Here is a 26,731-nt window from a genome sequence, read left to right as displayed (position 1 = left end):
AGCTAGGGTAAACCAGGTAATTGCAAGCCTATGTGAAGGAACTTGATGGATAAACTCCTGAAGGACATGATATACATACATTTAGAAAGACGGGGACTGGTTAGGGATAGTAGAAATGTGGGAGCTATCTTGCTTCATTTTATTTGATTCAGGTTTTTTTTAAGGCAAGTAAAAGGATAGGGCAGTAGGTACTGTCTATATGGACTTCAGTGAGGGATTTGACCAGATCCTGTATGGCAAAATAGTCCAGAAGGTCAACACTTGGCATCCAAGGCCAGCTGGTTAATTGGATCCAAAATTCACTTAAGTGGAGACAGTGGTGGAAGTATCCATTTCTGATTGGGAAAATGTAACCAGTGATATACCACAGGGATTGGTGCTAGGATCCTTATCATTTGTGACAGACTGTACGTAAGGATTTGGATGCAGGAGGTATGATTCGTAAGTTTGCATGACACAGAAGTTGGTGATGAAAACAGATGTCCATGGGTACCATATTACACATGCTCATTGGAATTTAACCCTGACAAGTATGAGGTGATGCATTTTTGAAAGTCAAATAGGAGCAGAACATGCAATAGGAGTAAATTATCGGGCACAGAGTACAAATCAATAGTTTCCCTGAAAATGGCAGCATAGATAAACAGGGTGGTGAAGGCAGCATGTGGCACACTTGCATTCATAGGTCAGGGCATAGATTATAAAAATTAGAGCATTATAACTTCACAAAACTTCTAGTAATATGGTGGTGTGCTCGGACACAGCAGATTCTCCAGGTCCAACTAAAGGTGTTCTTGTCTTTAAGTTTCTTTTTTATGATCACTAGATAATTCTGGACATTAACAACTTCAAGAACTACAGGTCTACTCTATCAGTGAGCTGTTCATTGGCAGAGGACTTGGTGTTGTGCCGGCTACAGAAAGGCATCAGAGTCTGTACGCGAAGCTGGTGTACAGTCGAACAGCGGGTGATTATCTTGGACTTCCTTTTTTGCGAACGCAAGACCCTGTTGGACATTGGTACTGTAAAATACTGCAAATCTGGTTCGCTGGTTTATTGGCGAGACCGATGGCAGGGGAGGTGCGTGGCCTCGGATGTAACGAAGACCAGGCCTCACGCCAGAGGCTCGCCTGTTACAGCAGAACAGGAGAGGAGATGGTGGAGGCCGTATGGCATGACATCCATACTGGACTGGGGACTGGCCCCTCCAGCCTATCGGTGCTCACTCAGTGGATTACAAGCTGGATTGCTTGCAAGCGTTTGTATGTCTGCGGACTGCACGTTCATGCCGATAACACCCTGGCATCATCAATTTACAGGACATGTCACTTAAGGATTTCGGCCATATTGTACTTTTGTGTGACTCTATGTTTACTGCCATCATATATGTGCTATATGCACCGTGGGCCGTGTATGACTGCCGATACTGTGGTTTGCACTTGGCCCCGGAGGAATGCTGTTTTGTCTGGCTGTATTCGTGCAAGGTTGATTAACAATTAAACTTGAACTTGAAACTAAAACTCTGGCTACACTGGAACATTGAGGGCACTTGCAGGAAGAATAAGAGTGTGCTGGAGAAAGTACAAAGGATATTTGCTTGGATGTGGCCTGGATTGGAGGACTTTAGTTTTGCAGAGAAATTGCACAGGCTGGACCTGTTTTCCCTGAAGACAAAGGGTGACTTGAGAGAGGTATATAACATTATAAGGAGTTCAGGTAGGGAAGATTCTAGGGAACTTTCTCCCCATGGTAGAGGGGATCAGAAACACGAGGATATAGGTTTAAGGTGAGAAGAATGTGTTTTAAAGCGGATTTGACCATAAAACCATAATACACAAGAGCAGAATTAGGCCACTCGGCCCAGTGCACCATTCTATCATGCCTGAATTATTATCCCTCTCAATCCAATTCTCCTGTCTTCTCCCCGTAACCTTTGAAGCCCTAATCAAGAACCTATCAACCTTCAACTTAAATATACTCAATGATTTGGCCTCCACAGCTGTCGGTGGCAATGAATTCCACAGGTTCGCCACCATCCAGCTAAAGAAATTCCTCCTCATCTCTGTTCTAAATAGATGCCACTCTATTTTGAGGCTGTGCCTCTGGACCTAGACTCCCTAACTATAGGAAACATCCTCTCTACATCCACTTTAGGTTTCAATGAGATCTGCCCTCATTCTTCTAAGCTACAGCAAGTATAGGCCCAAAGCCAAGTACTCCTCAAATGTAAACCCTTTTATTCCCATAATCATTCTCATGAACCTCCCCTGGACCCTTTCCAATGCCAGCACATCTTTTCTGAGATAAGGAGCCCAAATCTGCTCACAATACTTCAAGTGAATTTTCTCCCCATTTAGAAAATAGTCCAATCCTTATTCCTTCTACCAAAGTGTATGAACGTACACTTCCCTCCACTATACTTCATCAACCACTTTACCCATTGTCTAATCTAAATCCTTCTGCAGACTGCAAACTTGGCCCCGAAGCCATCAATTCAGTTATCCAAATTGTTGACATATAATGTAAAAAGTAGCCCCAATATTAACCCCTGCAGAACACCGTTAGTCACAAGCAGCCGATCTTTTCACTATGCTAATATCTTTCCTATAATACCATGGGCTCTTAGCTTGTTAAGCCTCATGTGCAACACCTTGTCAAATGCTTCTAAAAATCCAAATAAACAACAATCCTTTGGCTATCCTGTCTGTTATTTCCTCAAATTCCAATAGATTTGTCAGACAAGATTTCCCCTTAAGGAAATCATGCTAACTTTGGCCTAAAACCTCATTTTTAATAATAGACTCCAACTTCTTCCTAATCACTGAAGTCAGGCTAACTGACCTATAATTTCTTTTCTTCTGCCTCCCTTCATTGTTAAAGAGTGGAGTGACATTTGCAATTTTTCAGTGCTCAGGAACCATTTCAGAATCTAGTGATTTTTGAAACATTATTACTAAAGCCTCTACAATCTATTCAGCTATGCTGTTCAGAACCCTGGGGTGTAGACCATCTATTCCGTATGACTTTCAGACCTTTGAGCTTCCCAAACACCTTCTCCTTAGTAGTAACAACCACACTCACATCTGCCCCAACACTTCCGAATTTCTGGCACACTGCTAGTGTCTTCCACAGTGAAGACTGATGCAAAATACTTATGAAGTTTGTCCACAATTTTTTTCTCCCCCGTTACTACTTCTCCAGTGTTATTCTCCAGCAGTGCAATATCCACTCCCACCTCTCTTTATGGATCTGAAAAAACTTCTGGTATCCTCTATATTATTGACTAGCTTACCTTCATATTTCATCTTTTCTCTCCTTACGGCTTTTTAGTTGCCTTCCGTTGGTACTTAAGAGCTTCCCAATCCTCTAACTTCCCAATAATTTTGTTTTTATGCAGTCTTTGACTTGCCTTGTTAGCCACAGTTGCCTCATCCTCCCTTTAGAATACTTCATCTTTGGTGTGCATCTATCTTGTGTCTTCCAAATTGCCGTCAGAAACTCCAGTCACTGCTGCTCTGCCATCACCCTGATAGTGACCCTTCCAATCAACCTTGGCCAGCTTCTTTCTCATGCCTCTGTAATTCCACTGTACTACTGATACACCTGACTTTATCTTCTCCTTCTCAAACTGCAGGCTGAATTCTATCAATGTCTCCTCAGGGTTTCTTAACCTTAATCTCCCTAAACAAATTTGATTCATTACACAACACCCAATCCAGTATTGCCTTTCCCCTAGTGGGCTCAACCACAAGTTGCTCTAAAAAGCCATCTCACAGACCTTCTACAAATTCCTTCTCTTGAGATCCAGCACCAACCTAATTCTCCCAATCTACCTGCATATTGAAATCTCCTGTGACTATTATAACATTGCGCTTATCACATGCCTTTTCTATCTCCCATTGTAATGTATATCCCACACCCTGGTTGGAGGTCTGTGTGTAGCTCACATTAGGATCTTTTCACCCTTGCAGTTTCTTAACTCTACTCACAAGGATTCTACATCTTCCGATCCTATGTCACCTCTTTCTAAAGATTTGACTTCATTTTTTTTAACCAACAGAGCCACCCCGTCCCCTCTGCCTACCTGCCTATCCTTCAGATATAATGTGTATCCTTGGATGTTAAGCTCCCAACTATGATCTTCTTTTAGCCATAGCTCAGTGATGTCCACAACGTTATACCTGCCAATCTCTAACTGTGCTACAAAACCATCTCCATTATTCTGTGTACTGTGTAAATTCAAATACAACACCTTCAGTCCCGTATTCAGCTTTTTCAATTTTGCCCCATGTTACAATTCAAATCATCTGACTGCAATTTTGCCCAGTCATCTGCCTGTCTTTCCTCATTCTCATGACACAATGCATCAACTTGTATCCCAATTGCCCCACCCTCAATTCCCATCCCCCTGCCAAATTAGTATAAACCCTCCCCAACTACTCTAGCAAACCTACCCTCAAGGTGTAACACATCCTTTTCTATACCGGTCAGACCTTCCCCAGAAGAGAATCCGGTGACACAGAAATCTAAAACCCTGCCCCCTGCACCACTCCCTTAACCATGGGGAAACTTCTGTTTTACACAGATTGTGGCTGATATCTGGAATGCACTGCAGAGGAGGTGCTGGACTTAGATACAATCTCCACGTTAAGAATTATTTACACAGCTACTTGAATAGGCACAGCATACTGTAGAAGGGTGACCTAGGGGAGGCAAATGGGATTAGCGTTGATTAGCAAAGTGTCGGCATGGACCCCTGGGAGTGAGTGCCTATTTCTGTGCTGTACACCCCTCCAACTCCTAGTACAATAAGGCTAAGGGGGGGGCGGTATTCATGGAAGGGAGCACAGAGGGGACTGTACTGGTGGTCTATTTGTGGAGCCAGCAGGTATAGGCACAGTAATAAATATTTGTCATTTATATTCACCGAGGAAGGAAGGGGTTAAGTTCCAAATAGGAAATATTAGATTCCTTTAGTGGGGTGATATATTCCAGGCTGCAGTGGGAAGAGGAGGGACAGAAACAGGCACCTTCTGCTCATCTAGACCATGCCGATGTGGATTCCAAATCTTCTAACCTTCCGAATCATAAATCTTTGCTGACACAAATCTGATAAGGTGTCAGATGACTGAGGTCAGCAGGTATAAACAAGGTGAACACAGCCCAGTGAATCTAATGTAATCAGGAGGTTATTGGAGAAAATTTTGAGAGACAGGGTTAATCTCGACCATGGAAAGGCCGGGTTTAATCAAAGATAGCATTATGGGGAGTTGTTTGAATTGAATCTTGCACTGATTTCATTGAGTTTTTTTTGATGAGTCACGAGAGCAAAAATAGTTGGTGTAAACTACAAGCATTTATAAGGCCACATAGCAGACAGGTCCAAAGAGGTTAAGAGGAGATAAGGAGTGATGATGGAAAGTAGTTGTTTAAATTTGTGATTGGAAGCTTATAACTGGTTTATCACAGGGATTGACTTATGGACCCTTTCTGTTTGTTTTAGGGTAAAATAGGTTTGTAGACAACGTAAAAATCTGCAGTGCAGTTTATTGTGAGAAGGATGATATTGATTTTTAAGATGGACAGAGCAACGATAGATGGAGATGATACATTTTAGGACTGAGGACTGATTTAGGAAGAGAGATGTTATGAATATTGAGATCCTGGGGAGTACTGAGGAACAAAGGCCCTGGATTACACATCCAGGAATGCAGTACGCAGAGATGAGTAACTTTCCTTCATTAGCCAGGACACTGAATATATGAGTAAAGTATATGGTACCTTTCTAAAGCATTGGTTTGGCTACAGCTGGAGTACTTTCTACCCCACAGTAACAAGCCTTTTCAGCCCAATGAGCCTATGCCAACCAATTAGACTCATGTGACCCATTAGCCTACTAACCTGCAAGTCATTGGAATGTGGAGGGACCCACAGGAAACCCACACAGTCACAGGGAGAACTCACAAATGCCTCACAGACAGACAGAGGTGGGAATTGAACCTGGTTCGCTGGCGCTACACTACTGTAACACCCAAAATGATTATTGATCACCACAATATAAGAAGGATGTCATTGCACTGGAGACAGTGCAGAGGAGATTCACAGGATGTTGCCCAGGATGGGAAGGTTTCACTTATGAGGACAGAGGAGGATTGTTTTGTCTGGAGTAGGGAAGGCTGAAGGGAAACCGACAGAGGGATAGAAAGTTTGAGAGGCAACAGATAGGGTAGATAGTAAGAAATTCTTCCCCTTAGCAGAGACACCGAACACTAGGGCACAGATTTAACGCGAAGGATGGGAGGTTTAAAGGGAATGTGGAAGTACCCCTTCACTACCATGTGGAATCTGAGAGAATGTTGGAGGCAGGTAGTCTCAAAACATATAAGTTGTATCCATACGAGAATTTGAATTGGCAAGGCACAGAAGGCTATGGACAAAGTGCTGGTAAATGGGACTAGTATGGATGGCTTCCTGACGTGAACATGCTGGGCCAAGGGGACGTTTCTGTGCTGTGTAAGCCTGTGATGTAGCCCAGCAACACTGCAATTTAGCCTAGTGGGATCTGTACTACTGACAGCTGGCTTACAAGCCATTTCTGTAACTAACAAGCTACATTGCATCCTTCTCAGTAACAGACTGTAAGAAAGGATAAAATAACCATGAAAGAAAGTGTTAAGGAGGAAGATTACTACAGAAGAACCATAAAGCAGGTGCACGCACAGATATACACACCCCTAAAGGAAGTCAAATGTCAAAGACAATCCCATTCCTGAACTTGTCCCAGTGAATCAGATGAGCCTGAGCAACTTGTAACATCTCCTGACAGAACAGGTGTGAGGGCAGCAAATGCAGCAACCATTCCACAGGTACGCGTGCGACAAGTGACTGGACACAGCTTACCACACACCACCTTCCAACTCAGTCATCAAATCCACACTGAGCCCATTTCGATGTTGTGCTCTAGCTGATCAAATCATGATGAATTATGACAAAAACAATCTATATACCTGTAGATGATTGTGAGGAAGGGCAAGGAAACCGCAGCTGGTTACCGGGGAATAGGGGATGATGGGGGACAGATTTCTGCTTTGCACGAGGGAAGTGTGGATGAGTCCTTGCGGCAGATGAAGATGCCGTAAACATAAAGGTGGAGGGTCAAAGGTACCACAGATGAGAAAACAAAAACACAGATTTGTGAAGTGTAGATCCCTTACATTCTAGAAACGGAGCAATTCCTAACGGGGAACAGGAAATGACAGCAAACAATGTATCAGTAAATGACCAACAGTCCAGCCTCATTCAAAGGCAAATGTAGGTGACCTTGCAGTGGGGTGGGGCAGAGGTATGTGCAGCCGAGTCCGGGTCTGTACTGTACAAAACACATACCCACACTGCTTAAAGTAAAGAAATGACAAATCACCCAAAATATAGAAGAAAAATTGACAACAACCAGCAGTGGGAAGAGAACAGAGTATAGTTGTGGTGATCGGAGTTGGAAGTGGAGTACAAGAAGTACGTTCTGTACATCTCCAACGTTAATGTTCCTTTCCTGCTACTTATTTCTAACAGGTTCTGCTTCCATTTCCTTCCAGACTCTGTGTTCTAGATATTAATAGATGCACATGATAGATACCTATTCTGTCAGCACCAAGAGAGTCTTTTAGACCCTTGTGTCATTCTCCATTTGGAATTCTGTTCATTTCCCCCTTATTCGCGCCCACGAACTGCACCTCCCCCTCACACTACTCAAATCAGCTCGGCTGGATGCACTAAAAATGGCAATGGGCTGAATTGACAGTGCAGAGAGAGGAGTGCAGCAGTGAGCTACCAGACTGCCCTGAGTAAGCAGCTGAAGTAGAGAGACTTGCAGCAATTCAACTCCAGGACCAGAGGGAGTTGTTCTCAACTTCATAAGGCTAGACTGGGCTTGCAGGGTTAAATTATAAAGTAATGACACAAACATGTGCTGTATAGCCTGAATTTTAAAAAATTATTTGAAGCGACGAAACATTATGCAGAAGCTGGAACATTCAAAATGCTGGCCAATTCTAATCTGAAATAGAAATGCCGCCCCGTCGGAATTACGCACGGAAGCAATTGTGTCAATGACAGTTCAGAAGGAGCCCCCTCCGCAACCACCCAGTTTATGGTCAGTGTTCTACAGAATAACACCAGGCCCTTTGGCCCAACTTATCAATGCCAACCAAGGTACGTGCCTGAGCTCATCTCATCTGCATGTGTTTGTCTCATATTCCTCTAAACCTTTCCCGTCCAAGTATCTGCCTCTACCACTTCCTCCGACAGTCCATTCCATAGACCCACAACCCTCTGTGTGAGAAACCTGGCCCTCAGGCCCCTTCTACATTTTACCCCTCGCACCCTTGCCTCGGGAAAAAGACAGACTTTCCAACTTAATTATGCAGCTTAGAATTTTATGTACCTCTGTCGTGTTAGCCCTCAGCCTCCTTTGCTCCATGAAAAGATAATACTCCAGGAAAAAAATAATACTCCAGGAAAAAAATAATACTCCAGGAAAAAAAATAATACTCCAGGAAAAAAATAATACTCCAGGAAAAAAAATAATACTCCAGGAAAAAAATAATACTTCAGGAAAAAAATAATACTCACAGCCTATCCAGCCTGTTCCTGTAATTCAGGCCCTTCAGTCTCAGCAATATTCTTGTGAATCTTTTCTGCAACCTTTCAGCCTGATGACATCCTTCCTAACACTAAGCAACTGGAACTACACACAAAACTCCTAGTGCAATCTCACCAACATCTCATACAGCTGTAATGTGATGCCCCAGCTCTCGTATTCAATGGCCAACCAATGCAGGCATTGGGTTAAATGTTGCCTTTATCACCATGTCTACCTCATCACCACTTTTGAACAATTCGTACCTTAGGTTTCTGTTCTACAATCCTCAAAAGCCCTGCCATTTACTGTGCAAACACAGCCCTGATTCATCTTCACAAAATGCAACACCTTGCACTTGTCAAAGTTTCTTGGCTCATGTTCCTGGTTGGTCCTGTTATAAACTTATAACCCTCTGCACTGCCACTGTGACATCTGCAAACTTACTAACCATACCATCTCATCCAACTATAGAAGCCAACAGACGACCCAGCACAGATCGGTGTGGCAAAGCAGTAGTCACAGGCCTCCAGTCAGAAAAACAGCCCTCCACAGCCTCCAAGGCAATTTCGTATCTAATTGGCTAGCTCAACCTGCATTTCACGTAATCTAATCTTATGGACAAGCCTATAATTCAGGACCTTGTCAAGTGCCTTGCTGAAGTCACATACATAACATCTACTACCCTGCTCTCAATGACCCTACTGGTCACCTCTTCAAGTAATACAATCAAATGAGTAAGAAACAATTCCCCATTCTAGCTATCCTTAACCAGTCCTTGTCTTTCCAAATTCAGGTAGACCCTGTCTTCCAGAATCTTCTCCAGTAACTTTCCCTCTAATGAGGTTAGGCTCATTGGCCTGTAGTTCTTTGCACACGTTATTAAATGAAGGCACAAAATTAGGCACCCTCCAGTCTTCCAGTACTTCACACATGGCTAACCAAGATACAAATATCTCAGCCAGGGTCCAAGCAATTTCTTCCCTTGCTTCCCAAAATCCCCAAGGATACACTTGGTCAGGCCTAGCAGGTCTATTTAACTTTATGCACTTTCAGAAATACAACTCCTCTCTTGTCGTGTAGATGTACTTCAAGACATCAATATTCCCTCTGCCCAATTTCCTCACGTCCATAGCCATTACAGCCATCCTTCAGCATCAGCACTTGTCCTATAGTATACATCCCATGACCCACCACACTCAGCCTTTCAGGCAGCACGTCCTAGACTCCAGTCACCCTGAGCCTGCCGTTGAGGATCTGCGGGCATATAGTGCAAGAACAGAAGCAGGACACTGGCCCCATCTGTCAGCTTGCCATTCAATGTGTACACAGGTGACATTTTACCTCAACATCATCGCCTCCACTAACCCCATATCTTCTAAAGTTTAAAAAGTCTGCCTTAAACAAACTCAGCAAATGAACTCCCACCGCCCTCTTGAACAAAATCCACAGGTTCACAACCACGTGATTAAGTATCTCTATCCAATGTGGCCAGCTTTGAGACTGCAATCTTCTAAACTTTTAAATTTATGTCAGAGGAAGAGGCAGGTAAAGAGGAAATTCCATACATTGGCTTTTCATTTGAATTTCCCACACACCAGATTCAATATGCAAGGCAGCATCCTCTCCATTTAAAACCCTTTACCCCAATGAAATTCAACAACAAATATTTGCTTGCAGTATTCCTGTTACTGTTGTCCAGGACAATCCCAGGAATTTAGCTTCTTCAAGTCACATCCAGAGTGGGGACTCATAGTTCTGGAGAAATTCTCATTCCAACTGTGCCTCAGTGGCAACTTGATCTCTCCAATGTGGGTGTAAGCTTGCCTGTAGTTTACCCAGTCCCTGGGTGGGATTTCAATAGCAGCGCCAAGCACTCTGGAAAAAAGAGGTTTAAGCCAGGATCCTGAGTGGCCAACTGTACAATCTTGAGAATGACTTGCCAAGTTCACAGTGCCAATTACCAAAATAAACCTGTTTCATTGGGGGACATTTTTACTGGCCTAGATTAATCTATCCTGTTGTGATGAGCCACCGGTGGTCCATAACTCAGGAAAAAAAATAAAGCCAGACTTACAGGAGAGATTGGCACCACCACAAATTGCTCCAAGAATTAATTACATGGTATTTACAAAACAGACGTTGAACATAATCGTCTTACCAGGCGAACAAACACAAGCCGAGAGCAAAGCATTCTGCCTTCAGGTGACATTCTTCAGCAATCAGTAGACACTTGTTTATCCTTCCCAATAAATAAGATAGCCATTGAATGCCCAAGAGTGCAGCCTTTTATAGCTAATAACTGATGTAGATTAATCAGACATCAATAAGCCACAAAGTTCTCCTTTTGATTCATTCTAACAGTTCCAAAACTGGAAGCACAAGGAAAAAGGGAATGGGTTTTTCACTGAAGAATTTTGTTGGTGTGCTTTCAATTCCTGTGCAAATTATAATTTAAATATATAGTAATGTGTTGTATGTTATAATGGCATAGTATTTATGGGTCCAATGTTTTTACCGCAGATTATAAACCATTAATAAACAGATTAGTTGATAGAGTTCTGAGTAAAATAATTAAATATATTAGCTCAATCACTACTTCCAATAGGAATCCATAGAGGTCAAAGTTTCCATTGTTACTAGGGGATATTTATTAGTTTCCTTTAAGTACTGACTAGGGTTTTTGTTTTGATTTGAGTAATTTGCTGTAGTTACACTAATTTCTTCAGTTTATTATTTGTATTGTCCTACAAGTACAGTTACCATACTCCATAGAAACCCAGAGATAAATTTCTAATTAAAGTAAATCACACAAAACACTTGTAAGGATCACCAACGGAATCCCACATTACATCTGTTAACATGGCCTGTTCAAGGCTCCTCACGGTACATGATGAGAAATAGATGCAAAAACCAGAATGGTATTTATTTCTAATGTAAGTTGCAATCTCAGCTTTAGTTTTCAAAACTGCTTTTTGAAAATAACTTAAATAAATTGAAAAGGATACAATTCATCTAGAAAGTGTTTATTTTACAGTTAAGCTAGGAAGAGAGACTGTACAACGAGCGTGACTAATGTTACCAAAAGCACGAAACAACAGCCACAGCAGATGGAGCAATAGGTTCTGCCCATTTAAAAACCCGAATGGAGGATTCAGAAACAACTAAAGCCAGCTGGTTGAAGAAATCTTTGGCATTGCAGTGAAGCAGTTTATCTGCGCAAGAAAAGGTATAGAACAAAAATGAATGACAGTGCAGAAAGCAAAACCAAAAATTCAGAACTTAAATTTAAAAACCTTGCCTACTTTCAAATTTTGGTTCCAGTGCAAAGACACGCAAGCTTTCATGGTTATGAGACAATAAGGGAGCAACAGGTTAAAAGCAAATTAGTTGAATGCCATGTTCAGAGGAGGGAGTAATGCATATGCACTATCCAGTTATTTGAGGCATTTCCAAAAGCGATATGATCCATTAGAAAATGCTAAATCAAACTCAAGATTAAAATGCATCATTCCAAGATTAAACTGTAGGGTGGAGATATCCATTCCAAAAATCCTCTTCCTATATTCCAGTCCTTCCTTTTAAAGTGAAAGATTTCCAAAGTCCAGCTACTGGACAGTGCCTTATCTACTAGTTAATTGAAAAAGCACTTGGTATTTGACACACAAGTTAAACCAATGACCGATGGTACCACATAAACTATACACTGCTAGATCTGATTTGGAAGAGATTTGCGGTTCACCATGAACCTAGTTATCAACTGCTAGGTTGAAAGTGGTAGCCTTGTACCTACAATCTTTCAAGGGTATTGATCAAAACTTTTTCTTTACTGAGTAGGGAGATGATTCCCACTACCGACAATGATTTCAGATAATTTCAAAATGGCTCCCCCCCCCCCCCAACCCCGCAACGCTGGACTATTTTTGGCTCTCTGTAGTTGATTAAGTTGTTTGAGATGTGGAGAGTGCAAGGAGTGGAGAAAGGCACATCCATGGAGATTCCAAAGACGTAACAAATAATGTGCTATCCAATGTTGAATTGTGTTTGCTTAAGCCCAGGAGGAGAAAAGACTTAATCGAGCATTTATAATGGTCTACTTTGCTATTACACTTCAATCAAAATAATAAAATTTGCTTAGTTCAGTGCCATAACTTAGTGTCCTAGCAACAGGTCTCAGGATCTCAGGGCTGGAATCATGTGCTACAATAAAATACTCTCATCACTGCCTGTCCCAAATAAAACTAAAAACAGAAAATACTGGAAACACTCAATAATTCAGGCATTATCTGTGGAGAGAAACTGAATTAGTGTTTTCAGCCTTGGAACCCTTTGTCAGAATTGATACAATTCTGACAGGCTCGCCAAATGCCATCACAATTTTCTTTCCACAGATGTTGCAGAACTTTGAGCTTTTCTGTTTTTATTTCAGACTTTTACCATCTGCAGTTTCACTTCTCATTTCTAGCTGAATCTGAACCACACAAACCCACACTTCCTTTGGAATTAACCACATGACCACTGTCGACACTGCACGAGTGGCCAGATGCTTTCAAAAGTTTAACAGTTCAAGAGTGCAGGAACCAAACCAACCACAATTCCTGCCCCAAATACCAGGCCAGCATCCAAATCTGGCAACAGTGCCAAGCAGGGTTCAACTCCTGTTGTGTTAGTGCAAGTAGGTGCATTTATTACCTAAATGAAAGGGAAGTTAGAGACACACAGAAGATGGTGAACGTAAGAGGATAGGGAAAAAAGTATGAGTTTCCTAAAAATTTATTGATTAGTACAACATGATGAAACTCAGTGAAAGTTATGGTTGCACTAATGCACGTGAATACAGACACACACACGCACACTCACGCATGAGTGGATGTGACCAAACTCTTGGAACTACACAGGGTGTCCACAACCACTTGGTTAATTTTGTGTGGATACATTTGTTCTGGGAGGGACCACATAGCCGTTGCCTTGGGTATTAAAACTGAAGTTAATCCAGCAATGTAAACACACACACAACATTATAGAACTGACCAAAGGTTTAGGATTGCAGTTTGCATTCCTGTTTTATTAAGTTCTAAACATTTGTCTGGGTAAATTCTGCCATTTTAAAGAAAGCAAACGAACTTCAGGATTAAATAGGGTTAGAAAAATTGAACCAAAGATTTAAATACAGCACACTAATGATTAATACACTGTAATCCAGATTCAAACAGGTTCCGTTATGCAGGAGAGACAATTCCACTTTTAAAGATAATATCGTTAAATCAGTTCATTAGACATGTAATGATTCGTGGACTGCAAATTAACTGTTATGAAGAGACAGAGTGAAGAGGGTTATGAGTCAGTTTTGGGTATAGAAAAGGAAGTACAGTGAGTTGGAAGAGAGTTTATTAGGTACAATGTCAGAGGACTGAGGTATGGTGGACAACAAATGAAAACAAGCATAGGAAAAGATTTACATTGATGTCATATCGTTGAGAGCATGGTCCAATTCTTCACTGATGGCCTTGTACTTCAGCTTCTGGGCATACAACTCATCTGGAGGGCCGGAAGCAGCAGAGGAGAACAGAATGCGATGTGATGAAAGGAGAGGGGGTGATGAAAGGTCACAGCATCCAGTGCAGGGAAGAGAGCAGGAGAGAGTGGGACAGTCAGATGCAAAGGAAGAACAAAAATAAAGAAAAATTAATGCAGGGATGTAAAAAAAAAATTGTGCAACTTACTTCCCCTGAGAAAGAAAACTGATCTGTCTCCTTAAAAGAATTGATGACCTCTAGATTTTGTCCAGAAGACTTTTCCAAACAGGCTAATATTCTGGCAGCCGAGAATGAAAAATAATCACCCCACAATCCATTGGAAACAGAATGGCAACACCTCAATTGTGAGCAGATCTAATCCATGCTGAGACAAAGAATCACCCGAGCCTGTCCCTGTTATACACCAAACACGGGATAAAACTAGCCCAAAACAGAAGGGGGAGAAAAACTGGGCCCAAACCACCCCAGACTGTCATTATACATGGATGGACCTGGCCCAGAACATGGGGCGATCGAAGCTCAAAACATCCCCAGAAAATCTTCCACTCCAACGAACCTTTCCCCAACTCTAAAAGCCCCCAGCAAACTACCCAAACGTCCTCACAGAAAACTTCCCCTCTTGTCAAAAGCTGCAGCAGACAGGGTGTCACCCCACCACTCTGACCCTACCCCCTCTCCCACCACCACCTCGTGCTGATTCCCAGTCACCTGCCACACAAGCCTACAGAAAATCCAAAGGAGAGCAGATAGTAGCCTACTTCCACCCAGGTCATCTCAAGCTCTTACACCACTGTACTCCGGACCCCTGAGGCAGCAGAAGGATCAAACAGACCAGTATCAATGTCTCTAATCACAAACTAACAGCAGGGGTCTGCTCACTAGGCTGAGGCCACTGCAGCAATTTACAATCATACCTTCCAAGTCATCGATGGATTTTTCCAACTTGGCAACAGTCCTCTCTGCAAATTCAGCACGGGTTTCAGCCTGAAATCACCAAGGAAATTCCACATGTTTAGGATGCTGCAGCAGAAGCCAGATTGGGATCCAAATTCCAACAGGAAGTTCCACTTACCTCTTTCAGTTTGTCACTCAGGATTTTTATCTCCTCCTCATACTTGTCTTCCTTTTGTGAGTACTGTACAGAAAGAACAAGCAGGGAAATGCTCCATCAACAAACATTCGGACCGATCTGGAATATCTGCCTCACCAAGATTCCTGGCCCAAAAACAATTCCAGAGCAAAGCATTCACTGCAAGAAGTTAGGGAATCTGTATTTGAAAAGGCATTCTCTAAAACAAACTTGTAAAGATATTCCATTTTAAAATCCTGCTGTTCAATATTCCTCTTAATTGTGACAACACCCCATTCACATTCAGCAATGCCCCTTGCAATTTCCTTTCTCCAAGGTGAGCGAGTAAAGAACTGATGAACTACCTGTCACAAGTAACTGAATTATTTGACGGCATATATAATACTGTAGCAAAGTTAGCCAAATTGATGTAGCAGAGATTAGAATCAACATTGTAGTTCAAGGAAAAGGGCAATCTCCTTGCAACCATTAAATATTCATTAATACCAACCCTACTTTTATTTTACTTTATTTAGAGATAGAGCCCACCCATATGAAGAATGACCTATTAACCCATACATGTTTGGAATGTGGGAAGAAACCAGAGCACTCGGAGGAAACCCCTGCAGTTATGAGGCAACATACAAACTCATGGCGGAATTGGTCCAAGATTGCTGAGACATTAGGTGATGGCATTATGCTACTGCTACACTACTTTGTCTCCCAATTTTATCCTCCATCACATTCCAATTGGTCCTAATTTTCTATCACATTCCAATTAACTTCTACCCTACATTCTCCCACTTACCTACACAGTTTACCGCATGAGCCAGCTTTGGGGTGTATCACACGAGACAACTTTGGGGTGTGGGAAGAAACAGGAGCACCCTGGGGAAACCCACATGGTCATAGGAAGAATGTGCAAACTCCTCCCAAACTGTACCAGGATTGAACCTACGTCACTGGAGCCGTGAAGAAGCGGCTTTACTCAGCCAGACGCTGTGCACATACAAAGCCAATGATTAACTTATAATGCTGTACGCAGTTGATACTAAAGCAGAGATGATTCCATGGCCTACCTTCTCAGCCTGAGCCTCCAGTGACTTAAGGTTGTTGGTCACAGTTTTCAACTCTTCTTCAAGCTCAGCAGATTTACTGTTTCACACCAGAGCAGAAAAGGGGAAAGAAAAGCAAAAATAAAAACAGCAGGGGGAAGAAGGGAAATTGGGAAATGGGCAAAGGTGGGGATATCAGCAGCACGGAGAGAAAGGAGAGTTCAAGAGAGCAAGTGAAGGAGAGAAATAAAAAGATTTATTGAAAAAGCTTTGCTGGAGCACAATAGGTGACCTTAAAGCATCAGGGTCATCCAGAACTTATCCAATGTGAAGCTTGGCTCAAGTACTACTTTCAAGGAATGAGGAAGGTAAGTAGGACATTGGCTTTTGCTCTTAAGAGTTGTAGAGCAGGCAGGATTTGATGTCACAGGTATATGGAGGAATCTAAGGTGGGGACTTATATGGGAGGCAGGGTTTGAGGGTCAGCACGACATTGTGGGCCAAAGGGCCTGTACTGTGCTGTACTAATCTATGTTCTATTACAGGGTGCTGGTGAGATGACACCAGGAGAACTGCAAACATTCTTGCTCTCCATAGTCTGAGGAATGACCACACCCAATGCAGAGAGTTATCTCCTAGGATGAGGGAGTTGACATGTGAAGAGAAGTTGAACAGGCTGTTCGCAAAACTGAGAGGTGATCTTATTGAAACAAGGTTCTGGAAGGGATTGTAAGGGTGGATGCAGGAGGGTCGTTTCAGCAGAACTTGCTGCCCATTGACGTGAAATTTCTTTTCTCAGAGTCGCAGATCTGGCATTCTCTGCCCCAGAATGCACTGTATACTCCAGGTCAAGACCGGTAGATAACTAAACTGCAAGGGAGGAGTGGGGTTCAAGGAGAGGGCAGGAAAGTAGAGTTGAGACCAAGACTAGATCATCTGTTCATGATAGAGCAGGCACAAGGGACCAATTGGTGTACTCCTGCTCCTGTTTCAAATCTCTACTTTGTACCAAGAAAAATAGTGAAGAATTTATTATGCTTTTGGAAAACAGGCTTGCAAATTATTTAAAAATGACAACCAGTTGCTTTAAGGACCCTGGAAGAAATAATACATTAAGATTGAAATCCCGACACCAACAGATTGCAGAGTGCAGAAGAGGCAGCAGAGAAGAGTGAGTTGACTAATCCTTCCTAAACACCAAGGCAGCACTGATTTCACACAAAGCAAATCCCCCAGTGTTTCAATAGCGCACAACAGCACACTGTGATGTGAGTCTGTCCAGACGGTATTAGTTCCAGTACCTTGCCTTCTGCTGCCACTAAAGATTTCAAGGTCTGGTCCATTATTCTAACCTCCTCTTCCACTCGGCGAGCACGACTAAGAGAGATCACGAGAAATGCACGTGGCCACAAAATAGTGTGCAATGAAAGCATGCAGTGAAGAAGAGATAACACGTTAAAACCCCATATGGAAAACAGCCAAGACATTCAACATCTGGATAAGCTTCATCAGTCCTTTAAATCTTTGAGTACAGGGCTTGGGTCATACTGCTGGGTGGGGTTACATTTTCTACTTGTGGATTTGTCAATGACTTCAGGAGAGACATGACCTATTATCTTTAAAAGAGGTGAGCTGGTATTCGCATTTATTGTACTCAAAGACTTAATTTTTCAAGATCTTTTAGCATTGTGTTTCCAAGCAGGTTTTAATGTTTGATAGTCAAGCCTTTTTAGTGTGGCTGGCAATGTGCAGCATGGTAAGAGGTGTACATACGATTCAGAGAGCTCAGCTCGCTCCTCAGTCCTCTCCAAGTCACTCTCAATGATGACCAGTTTACGGGCAACCTAGAAGAGAAAACACAAGAGCCATCTGTTGACTGAGACACACCTGAAAACAGACTGGATTTTCCCAGCCTTTATTGGGTAAAAGGCAGCACTTGGGGCAAAAGTCCAAATGAATAAGGGTGGAACTTTTCTACTGCCAGTTATCATGCTTGAAATGTTTAGATAGTTACCTTTAGAACTGGCCATACCCCAACTCCCTTTGCCGACATTTGCCCGGTCTTTCTTCTACACAAGGATCAGGTCACGCAGGCAACTAACCTCTTCATATTTGCGGTCAGCCTCCTCTGCAATATGTTTAGCCTCCTTAAGCTGGATCTCCTGCAGTTCCATCTTTTCCTCGTCTTTCTGGGCTCTGTTCTCAATAACTTTCATCCCTCTGTGGAGAAAGAAGCAGACACATGCAAATAAACATTATGATACAGAAAGCAACCACTTCTGTCGTTGTGGAAACTGTGGTGGGAATGGGAAAAAGAACAAAGATCACAAACTTTCTTTGGTAGTAGCCAGCACAATTTTCATTTTTCTCTCAGGAATCTCACAAATCTCAGCCCACATCACAGACTGGGTCTGAGGCATACCCTCCAAACAGCTTCAGGCGTGAATTTGGTATGTCAGCATTCCTCACGTGGGTCCCTCGTTTCGAGGCAGTCAGTCAGTCAACCAGGCTTCCCAGCACCAACATCGATTAAATCAAGCTTCATACTCCTGACCTCCCTCAGTCAAATCAACAAAAATACTAACTGATTATTAGCTAATCTATTTCCTCCTTGTTTTTATGGACTTTTTCATGGTGAAATCAAACAGCTCAAATGTTGCTAGCTGGAAGTGTTCCTTATTAATTAACACAGAAGGTACCAGACACTTAACCCAGGAGAGGCAGTCAAGCAAGGTCAAACTTTGTTACGCATCTTCAGTCCAACAGAACTCAAGAGGGTGGCAAACAAAATGCTCATTCCCCATCAATGGAAGGTATTCTTGCCCTCCAAAATTCAGTTACATTCAGTATATTTATACATAAGATTGAGTACTGGTGCTCTCTAGCTCCTGAAGAGCTGATTTGTGTACAGTCTGAAAATATGAATAAGCGTTTGGGAGACCAGCAGGCTCTACTTGCTGGCCGTTTGGGAGACCAGCAGGCTCTATTTGCTGGCTGTTTGGGAGACCAGCAGGCTCTATTTGCTGGCCGTTTGGGAGACCAGCAGGCTGTATTTGCTGGCGGTTGGGAGACCAGCAGGCTGTATTTGCTGGCAGTTGGGAGACCAGCAGGCTGTATTTGCTGGCCGTTTGGGAGACCAGCAGGCTCTATTTGCTGGCCGTTTGGGAGACCAGCAGGCTCTATTTGCTGGCTGTTTGGGAGACCAGCAGGCTCTATTTGCTGGCCGTTTGGGAGACCAGCAGGCTGTATTTGCTGGCGGTTGGGAGACCAGCAGGCTCTATTTGCTGGCGGTTGCAAGCTGCAGCTCTCTGCCAGATGGGATCTCTGTTCATGGCTGCATTTACAACTTGTAAACCGTCCGTGTTACAAACAAGTTCTGCCAAGTGTGGAGACTCCTCGATAACGAGGGCTTCATATGCTGCATTCTTCCAGCTTGTGAGAAAGCACAGCAGTGAAATTAAAAAGGAAAATTAGAAAAACAGAGAGAACATGAAACCAATGGGCAAGAAATACCTAAGAAAATCTTAAAAAATCCTTTTGATGCAGATAAAGGGCAAGAGCGCAAGAGAATATTGATGAAAAGAGTAGCGGATACTGAGGACTAAAAAGGTGAGCCGTATATCCACTGAAGATCATGGGCAAGATCCACAATAAATTTCTGGCACCAGTTGTACTTCAGGTGAACACTCAATAAGGTCAATATAGTAAAAGCAAAACTTCAACTTTTGGCACTTTTGAAAACAGATAAATCTCCACAGCAAGATGTAATCTGTCCTACTGCAATGGAGTAAACAGCAAAAGCTCTCACTCCCTGGCTACAAATGTAGTGTTAGATCACTGCTCATAAGACCATAAGACATAGGAGCAGAATTAGGGCGTTTGGTCCATTGAATCTGCTCTGCCATTCTATCACGGCTGATTTATTATCCCTCTCCTGCCTGCTCTCCCTAACCTTTGACATTCTGACTAATCAACTTCCACTTTAAATATACTCAATGGCTTGGCTTCCACAGGCATCTGTGGTAATGAATTCCATAAATTCACCACCCTCTAGCCAAAGAAATTCCTCCTCGTCTCTGTTCTAAATGGACATCCCTCTATTCTGAGGCTGCGCCCTCTGGTCCTGCACTCATCCATTCTATCCAGTCCTTTCGATATTCAATAGGTTTCAATGAGATCTCCCCTCATTCTACTAAACACCAACAAGTACGGGCCCGGTTGATAGCTATAACTTATAAACGGCTATTGAATTTACGAATTATATCTAACGATAAAATTAAACGTGCTTGAGTATTGGAATTTTAAGAGTCATTTTCAGATAATCAACGCAGTAAAATTTTTCATTTGGTTAATAACTCATCTATTTGTGCCCGCCATTTCTTGATACAGTTCAAGGTAGTGCATCAGGCCCATATGTCAAAGGACAAACTAGCACGTATTTTTTCCAACATCTACAAGAAGGGTCAGAGCCGTCTCTTTTTCCTGAGGAGACTGAGGTCCTTTAACATCTGCCGGACGATGCTGAGGATGTTCTACGAGTCTGTGGTGGCCAGTGCTATCATGTTTGCTGTTGTGTGCTGGGGCAGCAAGCTGAGGGTAGCAGACACCAACAGAATCAACAAACTCAGTGGTAAGGCCAGTGATGTTGTGAGGATGGAACTGGACTCTCTGACAGTGGTGTCTGAAAAGAGGATGCTGTCTAACTTGCATGCCATCTTGGACAATGTCTCCCATCCACTACATAATGTACTGGGTGGGCACAGGAGTGCATTCAGCCAGAGACTCATTCCACCGAGATGCAGCACGGAGAGTCATAGGAAGTCATTCCTGCCTGTGGCCATCAAACTTTACAACTCCTCCCTTGGGGGGTCAGACACCCTGAGCCAATAGGCTGGTCCTGGACTTATTTCCTGGCATAAATTACATATTACTATTTAACTATTTATGGTTCTATTACTATTACTTACCAACTAGAGGGGATGCAATATTTGATCTCCTGTTAGGAAACGAGTTAGGACAAGTGACAGAAGTCTGTGTAGGGGAGCACTTTGGTTCCAGTGATCATAACACCATTAGTTTCAATTTGATCATGGACAAGGATAGATCTGGTCTGAGGGCTGAGGTTCTGAACTGGAAGAAGGCCAAATTTGAAGAAATGAGAAAGGATCTAAAAAGCATGGATTGGGATAGGTTGTTCTCTGGCAAGGATGTGATCGGTAGGTGGGAAGCCTTCAAAGGAGAAATTTTGAGAGTGCAGAATTTGTATGTTCCTGTCAGGATTAAAAGCAAAGTGAATAGGAATAAGGAACCTTGGTTCTCAAAGGATATTGCAACTCTGATAAAGAAGAAGAGGGAGTTGTATGACATGTATAGGAAGCAGGGAGTAAATAAGGTGCTTGAGGAGTATAAGAAGTGCAAGAAAATTCTTAAGAAAGAAATCAGGAGGGCTAAAAGAAGACATGAGGTTGCCTTGGCAGTCAAAGTGAAGGATAATCCAAAGAGCTTTTACAGGTATATTAAGAGCAAAAGGATTGTAAGGGATAAAATTGGTCCTCTTGAAGATCAGAGTGGTCGGCTATGTGCGGAACCAAAGGAAATGGGGGAGATCTTAAATAGGTTTTTTGCGTCTGTATTTACTAAGGAAACTGGCATGAAGTCTATGGAATTAAGGGAAACAAGTAGTGAGATCATGGAAACTGTACAGATCGAAAAGGAGGAGGTCCTTGCTGCCTTGAGGAAAATTAAAGTGGATAAATCCCCGGGACCTGACAGGGTGTCCCTCGGACCTTGAAGAAGAGTAGTGTTGAAATTGCAGGGGCCCTGGCAGAAATATTTAAAATGTCGCTGTCTACAGGTGAGGTGCCGGAGGATTGGAGAGTGGCTCATGTTGTTCTGTTGTTTAAAAAAGATTGAAAAGTAATCCGGGAAACTATAGGCCAGTAAGTTTAACTTCGGTAGTAGGTAAGTTATTGGAGGGAGTACTAAGAGACAGAATCTACAAGCATTTGGATAGACAGGGACTTATTAGGGAGAGTCAACATGGCTTTGTGTGTGGTAGGTCATGTTTGACCAATCTATTGGAGTTTTTCAAGGAGGTTACCAGGAAAGTGGATGAAGGGAAGGCAGTGGATATTGTCTACATGGACTTCAGTAAGGCCTTTGACAAGGTCCCGCATGGGAGGTTAGTTAGGAAATTTCAGTCGCTAGGTATACATGGAGAGGTGGTAAATTGGATTAGACATGGGCTCAATGGAAGAAGCCAAAGAGTGGTAGTAGAGAATTTCTTCTCCGAGTGGAGGCCTGTGACTAGTGGTGTGTCACGGGGATCAGTGCTGGGTCCATTGTTATTTGTCATCTATATCAATGATCTGGATGATAATGTGGTAAATTGGATCAGCAAATTTGCTGATGATACAAAGATTGGAGGTGTAGTAGACAGTGAGGAAGGTTTTCAGAGCCTGCAAAGGGACTTGGATCAGCTGGAAAAATGGGCTGAAAAATGGCAGATGGAGTTTAATACAGACAAGTGTGAGGTATTGCACGTTGGAAGGACAAACCAAGGTAGAACATACAGGGTTAATGGTAAGGCACTGAGGAGTGCAGTGGAACAGAGGGATCTGGGAATACAGATACAAAATTCCCTAAAAGTGGCGTCACAGGTAGATAGGGTCGTAAAGAGAGCTTTTGGTACATTGGCCTTTATTAATCAAAAAGTATTGAGTATTAGAGCTGGAATATGATGAGGTTGTATAAGGCATTGGTGAGGCCGAATCTGGAGTATTGTGTTCAGTTTTGGTCACCAAATTACAGGAAAGATATAAATAAGGTTGAAAGAGTGCAGAGAAGGTTTACAAGGATGTTGCCGGGACTTGAGAAACTCAGTTACAGAGAAAGGTTGAATAGGTTAGGACTTTATTCCCTGGAGCGTAGAAGAATGAGGGGAGATTTGATAGAGGTATATAAAATTATGATGGGTATAGATAGAGTGAATGCAAGCAGGCTTTTTCCACTGAGGCAAGGGGAGAAAAAAACCAGAGGACATGGGTTAAGGGTGAGGGGGGAAAAGTTTAAAGGGAACATTAGGGGGGGCTTCTTCACACAGAGAGTGGTGGGAGTATGGAATGAGCTGCTAGACGAGGTGGTAAATGTGGGTTCTTTTTTAACATTTAAGAATAAATTGGACAGATACATGGATGGGAGGTGTATGGAGGGATATGGTCCGTGTGCAGGTCAGTGGGACTAGGCAGAAAATGGTTCGGCACAGCCAAGAAGGGCCAAAAGGCCTGTTTCTGTGCTGTAGTTTCTATGGTTCTATGGTTCTATTTATTATTTATCGTGCAACTGTAATGAAAACCAATTTCCCCCGGGATCAATAAAGTATGACTGTGACTATCAATCCTATTTGTGACAGATGTAATATTGAAGTGGCCACTTTAACTCATATGTTTTGGTCTTGCATAAAGCTAGACAATTTTTGGAGAGATGTTTTTAAAATGTTATCAAAAGTCTTGGATCTGGACCTTCAACCTATTTACTCACGGCAATATTTGGAATTATCCCATCGGAACCAGGAAATATTCCTGTTTTTGCTCAACATATAATAGCCTTTTCAACTTTATTGGCTAGGAGAGCCATTTTACTGAAGTGGAAGGATTAGAATCCACCTACGGTCTTTTATTGACTTTCTTCCATTATGTCCTGTTTAAGTTTAGAGAAAATAAGAAGTCGGACATTTGATATATCCTTTAAATTTGAGCAAATCTGGCGACCTTTTATTCAATATTTTCATTTAATTTGATTTATTACTCTTCCAATTTTTTTGAAGTTTTAGATTTGATCAGAAAGTCTTTTTTTTTTGGTTGTATCCTCAGAATGGACTGCCCAGTCCCTTTTTTTCCCCTTTTTTTGGTATAGTGTAGAGGGTTTTTTCCCCTTCATTTAAAAATTTATTTATTTTTTCTCTCCATGAATTGATAATGAGGAGAATTAGCTGTCTTCTTCTTTTTATATACTGCACACTAGCTTAACACTATGTACGATTTTGGTAATGTCTATTTCACTTTGTTTGCAAACACGAGGAAGTCTGCAGATGCTGGAATTTCAAGCAACACACATAAGAGTTGCTGGCAAACACAACAAGCCAGGCAGCATCTCTAGGAAGGGGTACAGTCGACGTTTCGGGCCGAGACCCTTCGTCAGGACTAACCGAAAGAAGAGCTAGTAAGAGATTTGAAAGTGGGAGGGGGATCTCTTACTAGTCAGGAGGAAGAAGGCAGCATACATGAGGTTTAGGAAGCAAGGATCAGATGGGTCTATTGAGGAATATAGGGAAGGAAGAAAGGAGCTTAAGAAGGGGCTGAGAAGAGCAAGAAGGGGGCATGAGAAGGCCTTGGCGAGTAGGGTAAAGGAAAACCCCAAGGCATTCTTCAATTATGTGAAGAAAAAAAGGATGACAGGAGTGAAGGTAGGACCGATTAGAGATAAAGGTGGGAAGATATGCCTGGAGGCTGTGGAAGTGAGCGAGGTCCTCAGTGAATACTTCTCTTCGGTATTCACCAATGAGAGGGAATTTGATGATGGTGAGGACAATATGAGTGAGGTTGATGTTCTGGAGCATGCTGATATTAAGGGAGAGGAGGTGTTGGAGTTGTTAAAATACATTAGGACAGATAAGTCCCCGGGGCCTGACGGAATATTCCCCCGGCTGCTCCACGAGGCGAGAGAAGAGATTGCTGAGCCCTGGCTAGGATCTTTATGTCCTCGTTGTCCACGGGAATGGTACCTGAGGATTGGAGGGAGGCGAATGTTGTTCCCTTGTTCAAAAAAGGTAGTAGGGATAGTCCGAGTAATTATAGACCAGTGAGACTTACGTCTGTGGTGGGAAAGCTGTTGGAAAAGATTCTTAGAGATAGGATCTATGGGCATTTAGAGAATCATGGTCTGATCAGGGACAGTCAGCATGGCTTTGTGAAGGGCAGATCATGTCTAACAAGCCTGATAGAGTTCTTTGAGGAGGTGACCAGGCATATAGATGAGGGTAGTGCAGTGGATGTGATCTATATGGATTTTAGTAAGGCATTTGACAAGGTTCCACATGGTAGGCTTATTCAGAAAGTCAGAAGGCATGGGATCCAGGGAAGTTTGGCCAGGTGGATTCAGAATTGGCTTGCCTGCAGAAGGCAGAGGGTGGTGGTGGAGGGAGTACATTCAGATTGGAGGATTGTGACTAGTGGTGTCCCACAAGGATCTGTTCTGGGACCTCTACTTTTCGTGATTTTTATTAACGACCTGGATGTGGGGGTAGAAGGGTGGGTTGGCAAGTTTGCAGATGACACAAAGGTTGGTGGAGTTGTGGATAGTGTAGAGGATTGTCAAAGATTGCAGAGAGACATTGACAGGATGCAGAAGTGGGCTGAGAAGTGTCAGATAAAGTTCAACCCGGAGAAGTGTGAGGTGGTACACTTTGGAAGGACAAACTCCAAGGCAGAGTACAAAGTAAATGGCAGGATACTTGGTAGTGTGGAGGAGCACAGGGATCTCGGGGTACATGTTCACAGATCCCTGAAAGTTGCCTCACAGGTGGATAGGGTAGTTAAGAAAGCTTATGGGGTGTTAGCTTTCATAAGTCGAGGGATAGAGTTTAAGAGTCGCGATGTAATGATGCAGCTCCATAAAACTCTGGTTAGGCCACACTTGGAGTATTGTGTCCAGTTCTGGTCACCTCACTATAGGAAGGATGTGGAAGCATTGGAAAAGGTACAGAGGAGATTTACCAGGATGCTGCCTGGTTTAGAAAGTATGCATTATGATCAGAGATTAAGGGAGTTAGGGCTTTACTCTTTGGAGAGAAGGAGGATGAGAGGAGACATGATAGAGGTGTACAAGATAATAAGAGGAATAGATAGAGTGGATAGCCTGCGCCTCTTCCCCAGGGCACCACTGCTCAATACAAGAGGACATGGCTTTAAGGTAAGGGGTGGGAAGTTCAAGGGGGATATTAGAGGAAGGTTTTTTACTCAAAGAGTGGTTGGTGCGTGGAATGCACTACCTGAGTCAGTGGTGGAGGCAGATACACTAGTGAAGTTTAAGAGACTACTAGACAGGTATATGGAGGAATCTAAGGTGGGGGCTTATATGGGAGGCAGGGTTTGAGGGTCGGCACAACATTGTGGGCCTGTACTGTGCTGTACTATTCTATGTTCTATGTTCTAATTAGTCCTGACAAAGGGTCTCAGCCCGAAACGTCGACTGTACCTCTTCCTAGAGATGCTGCCTGGCCTGCTGCATTTACCAACTATGTGTGTTGCTCACTTTGTTTGCATTGTTATTGATATATATATTTGAGATAATTCTCCTCTTGTTTGTATTTATGCTCCTTTCACATCAATAAATAGATTGATAAAGAAAGAAAGAAAGCAGGTACAGGCCCAGAGCC

The 26,731-nt window shown here is 42.7% G+C and overlaps 1 protein-coding gene across 8 annotated transcripts in view; it reads right to left on the bottom strand.

Moving 5' to 3' along the window:
• tpm1 (tropomyosin 1 (alpha)) overlaps positions 1-26,731 on the bottom strand; it is a 49,036-nt gene that overhangs the window by 3,158 nt on the left and 19,147 nt on the right. For 4 of the 8 annotated variants that reach the window (XM_063070985.1, XM_063070988.1, XM_063070982.1 and 1 more), the window contains 5 exons: positions 18,399-18,516; positions 18,070-18,140; positions 16,321-16,396; positions 15,245-15,307; positions 15,087-15,156 (listed from right to left, as the gene is read on the bottom strand). In XM_063070985.1, coding sequence (XP_062927055.1) covers positions 15,087-15,156; positions 15,245-15,307; positions 16,321-16,396; positions 18,070-18,140; positions 18,399-18,516 — 398 coding nt within the window. Of the gene's footprint in view, positions 1-11,645; positions 11,851-13,667; positions 14,174-15,086; positions 15,157-15,244; positions 15,308-16,320; positions 16,397-18,069; positions 18,141-18,398; positions 18,517-26,731 lie in introns of those variants that run through there. The other 4 variants (XM_063070984.1, XM_063070989.1, XM_063070986.1 and 1 more) reach the window with 2 other exon arrangements.

The sequence above is a fragment of the Mobula hypostoma genome, chromosome 18, assembly GCF_963921235.1.
Source record: "Mobula hypostoma chromosome 18, sMobHyp1.1, whole genome shotgun sequence".
Classification (NCBI taxonomy): Eukaryota; Metazoa; Chordata; class Chondrichthyes; order Myliobatiformes; family Myliobatidae; genus Mobula; species Mobula hypostoma.
This window is presented reverse-complemented; position numbering and strand designations above follow the sequence as displayed.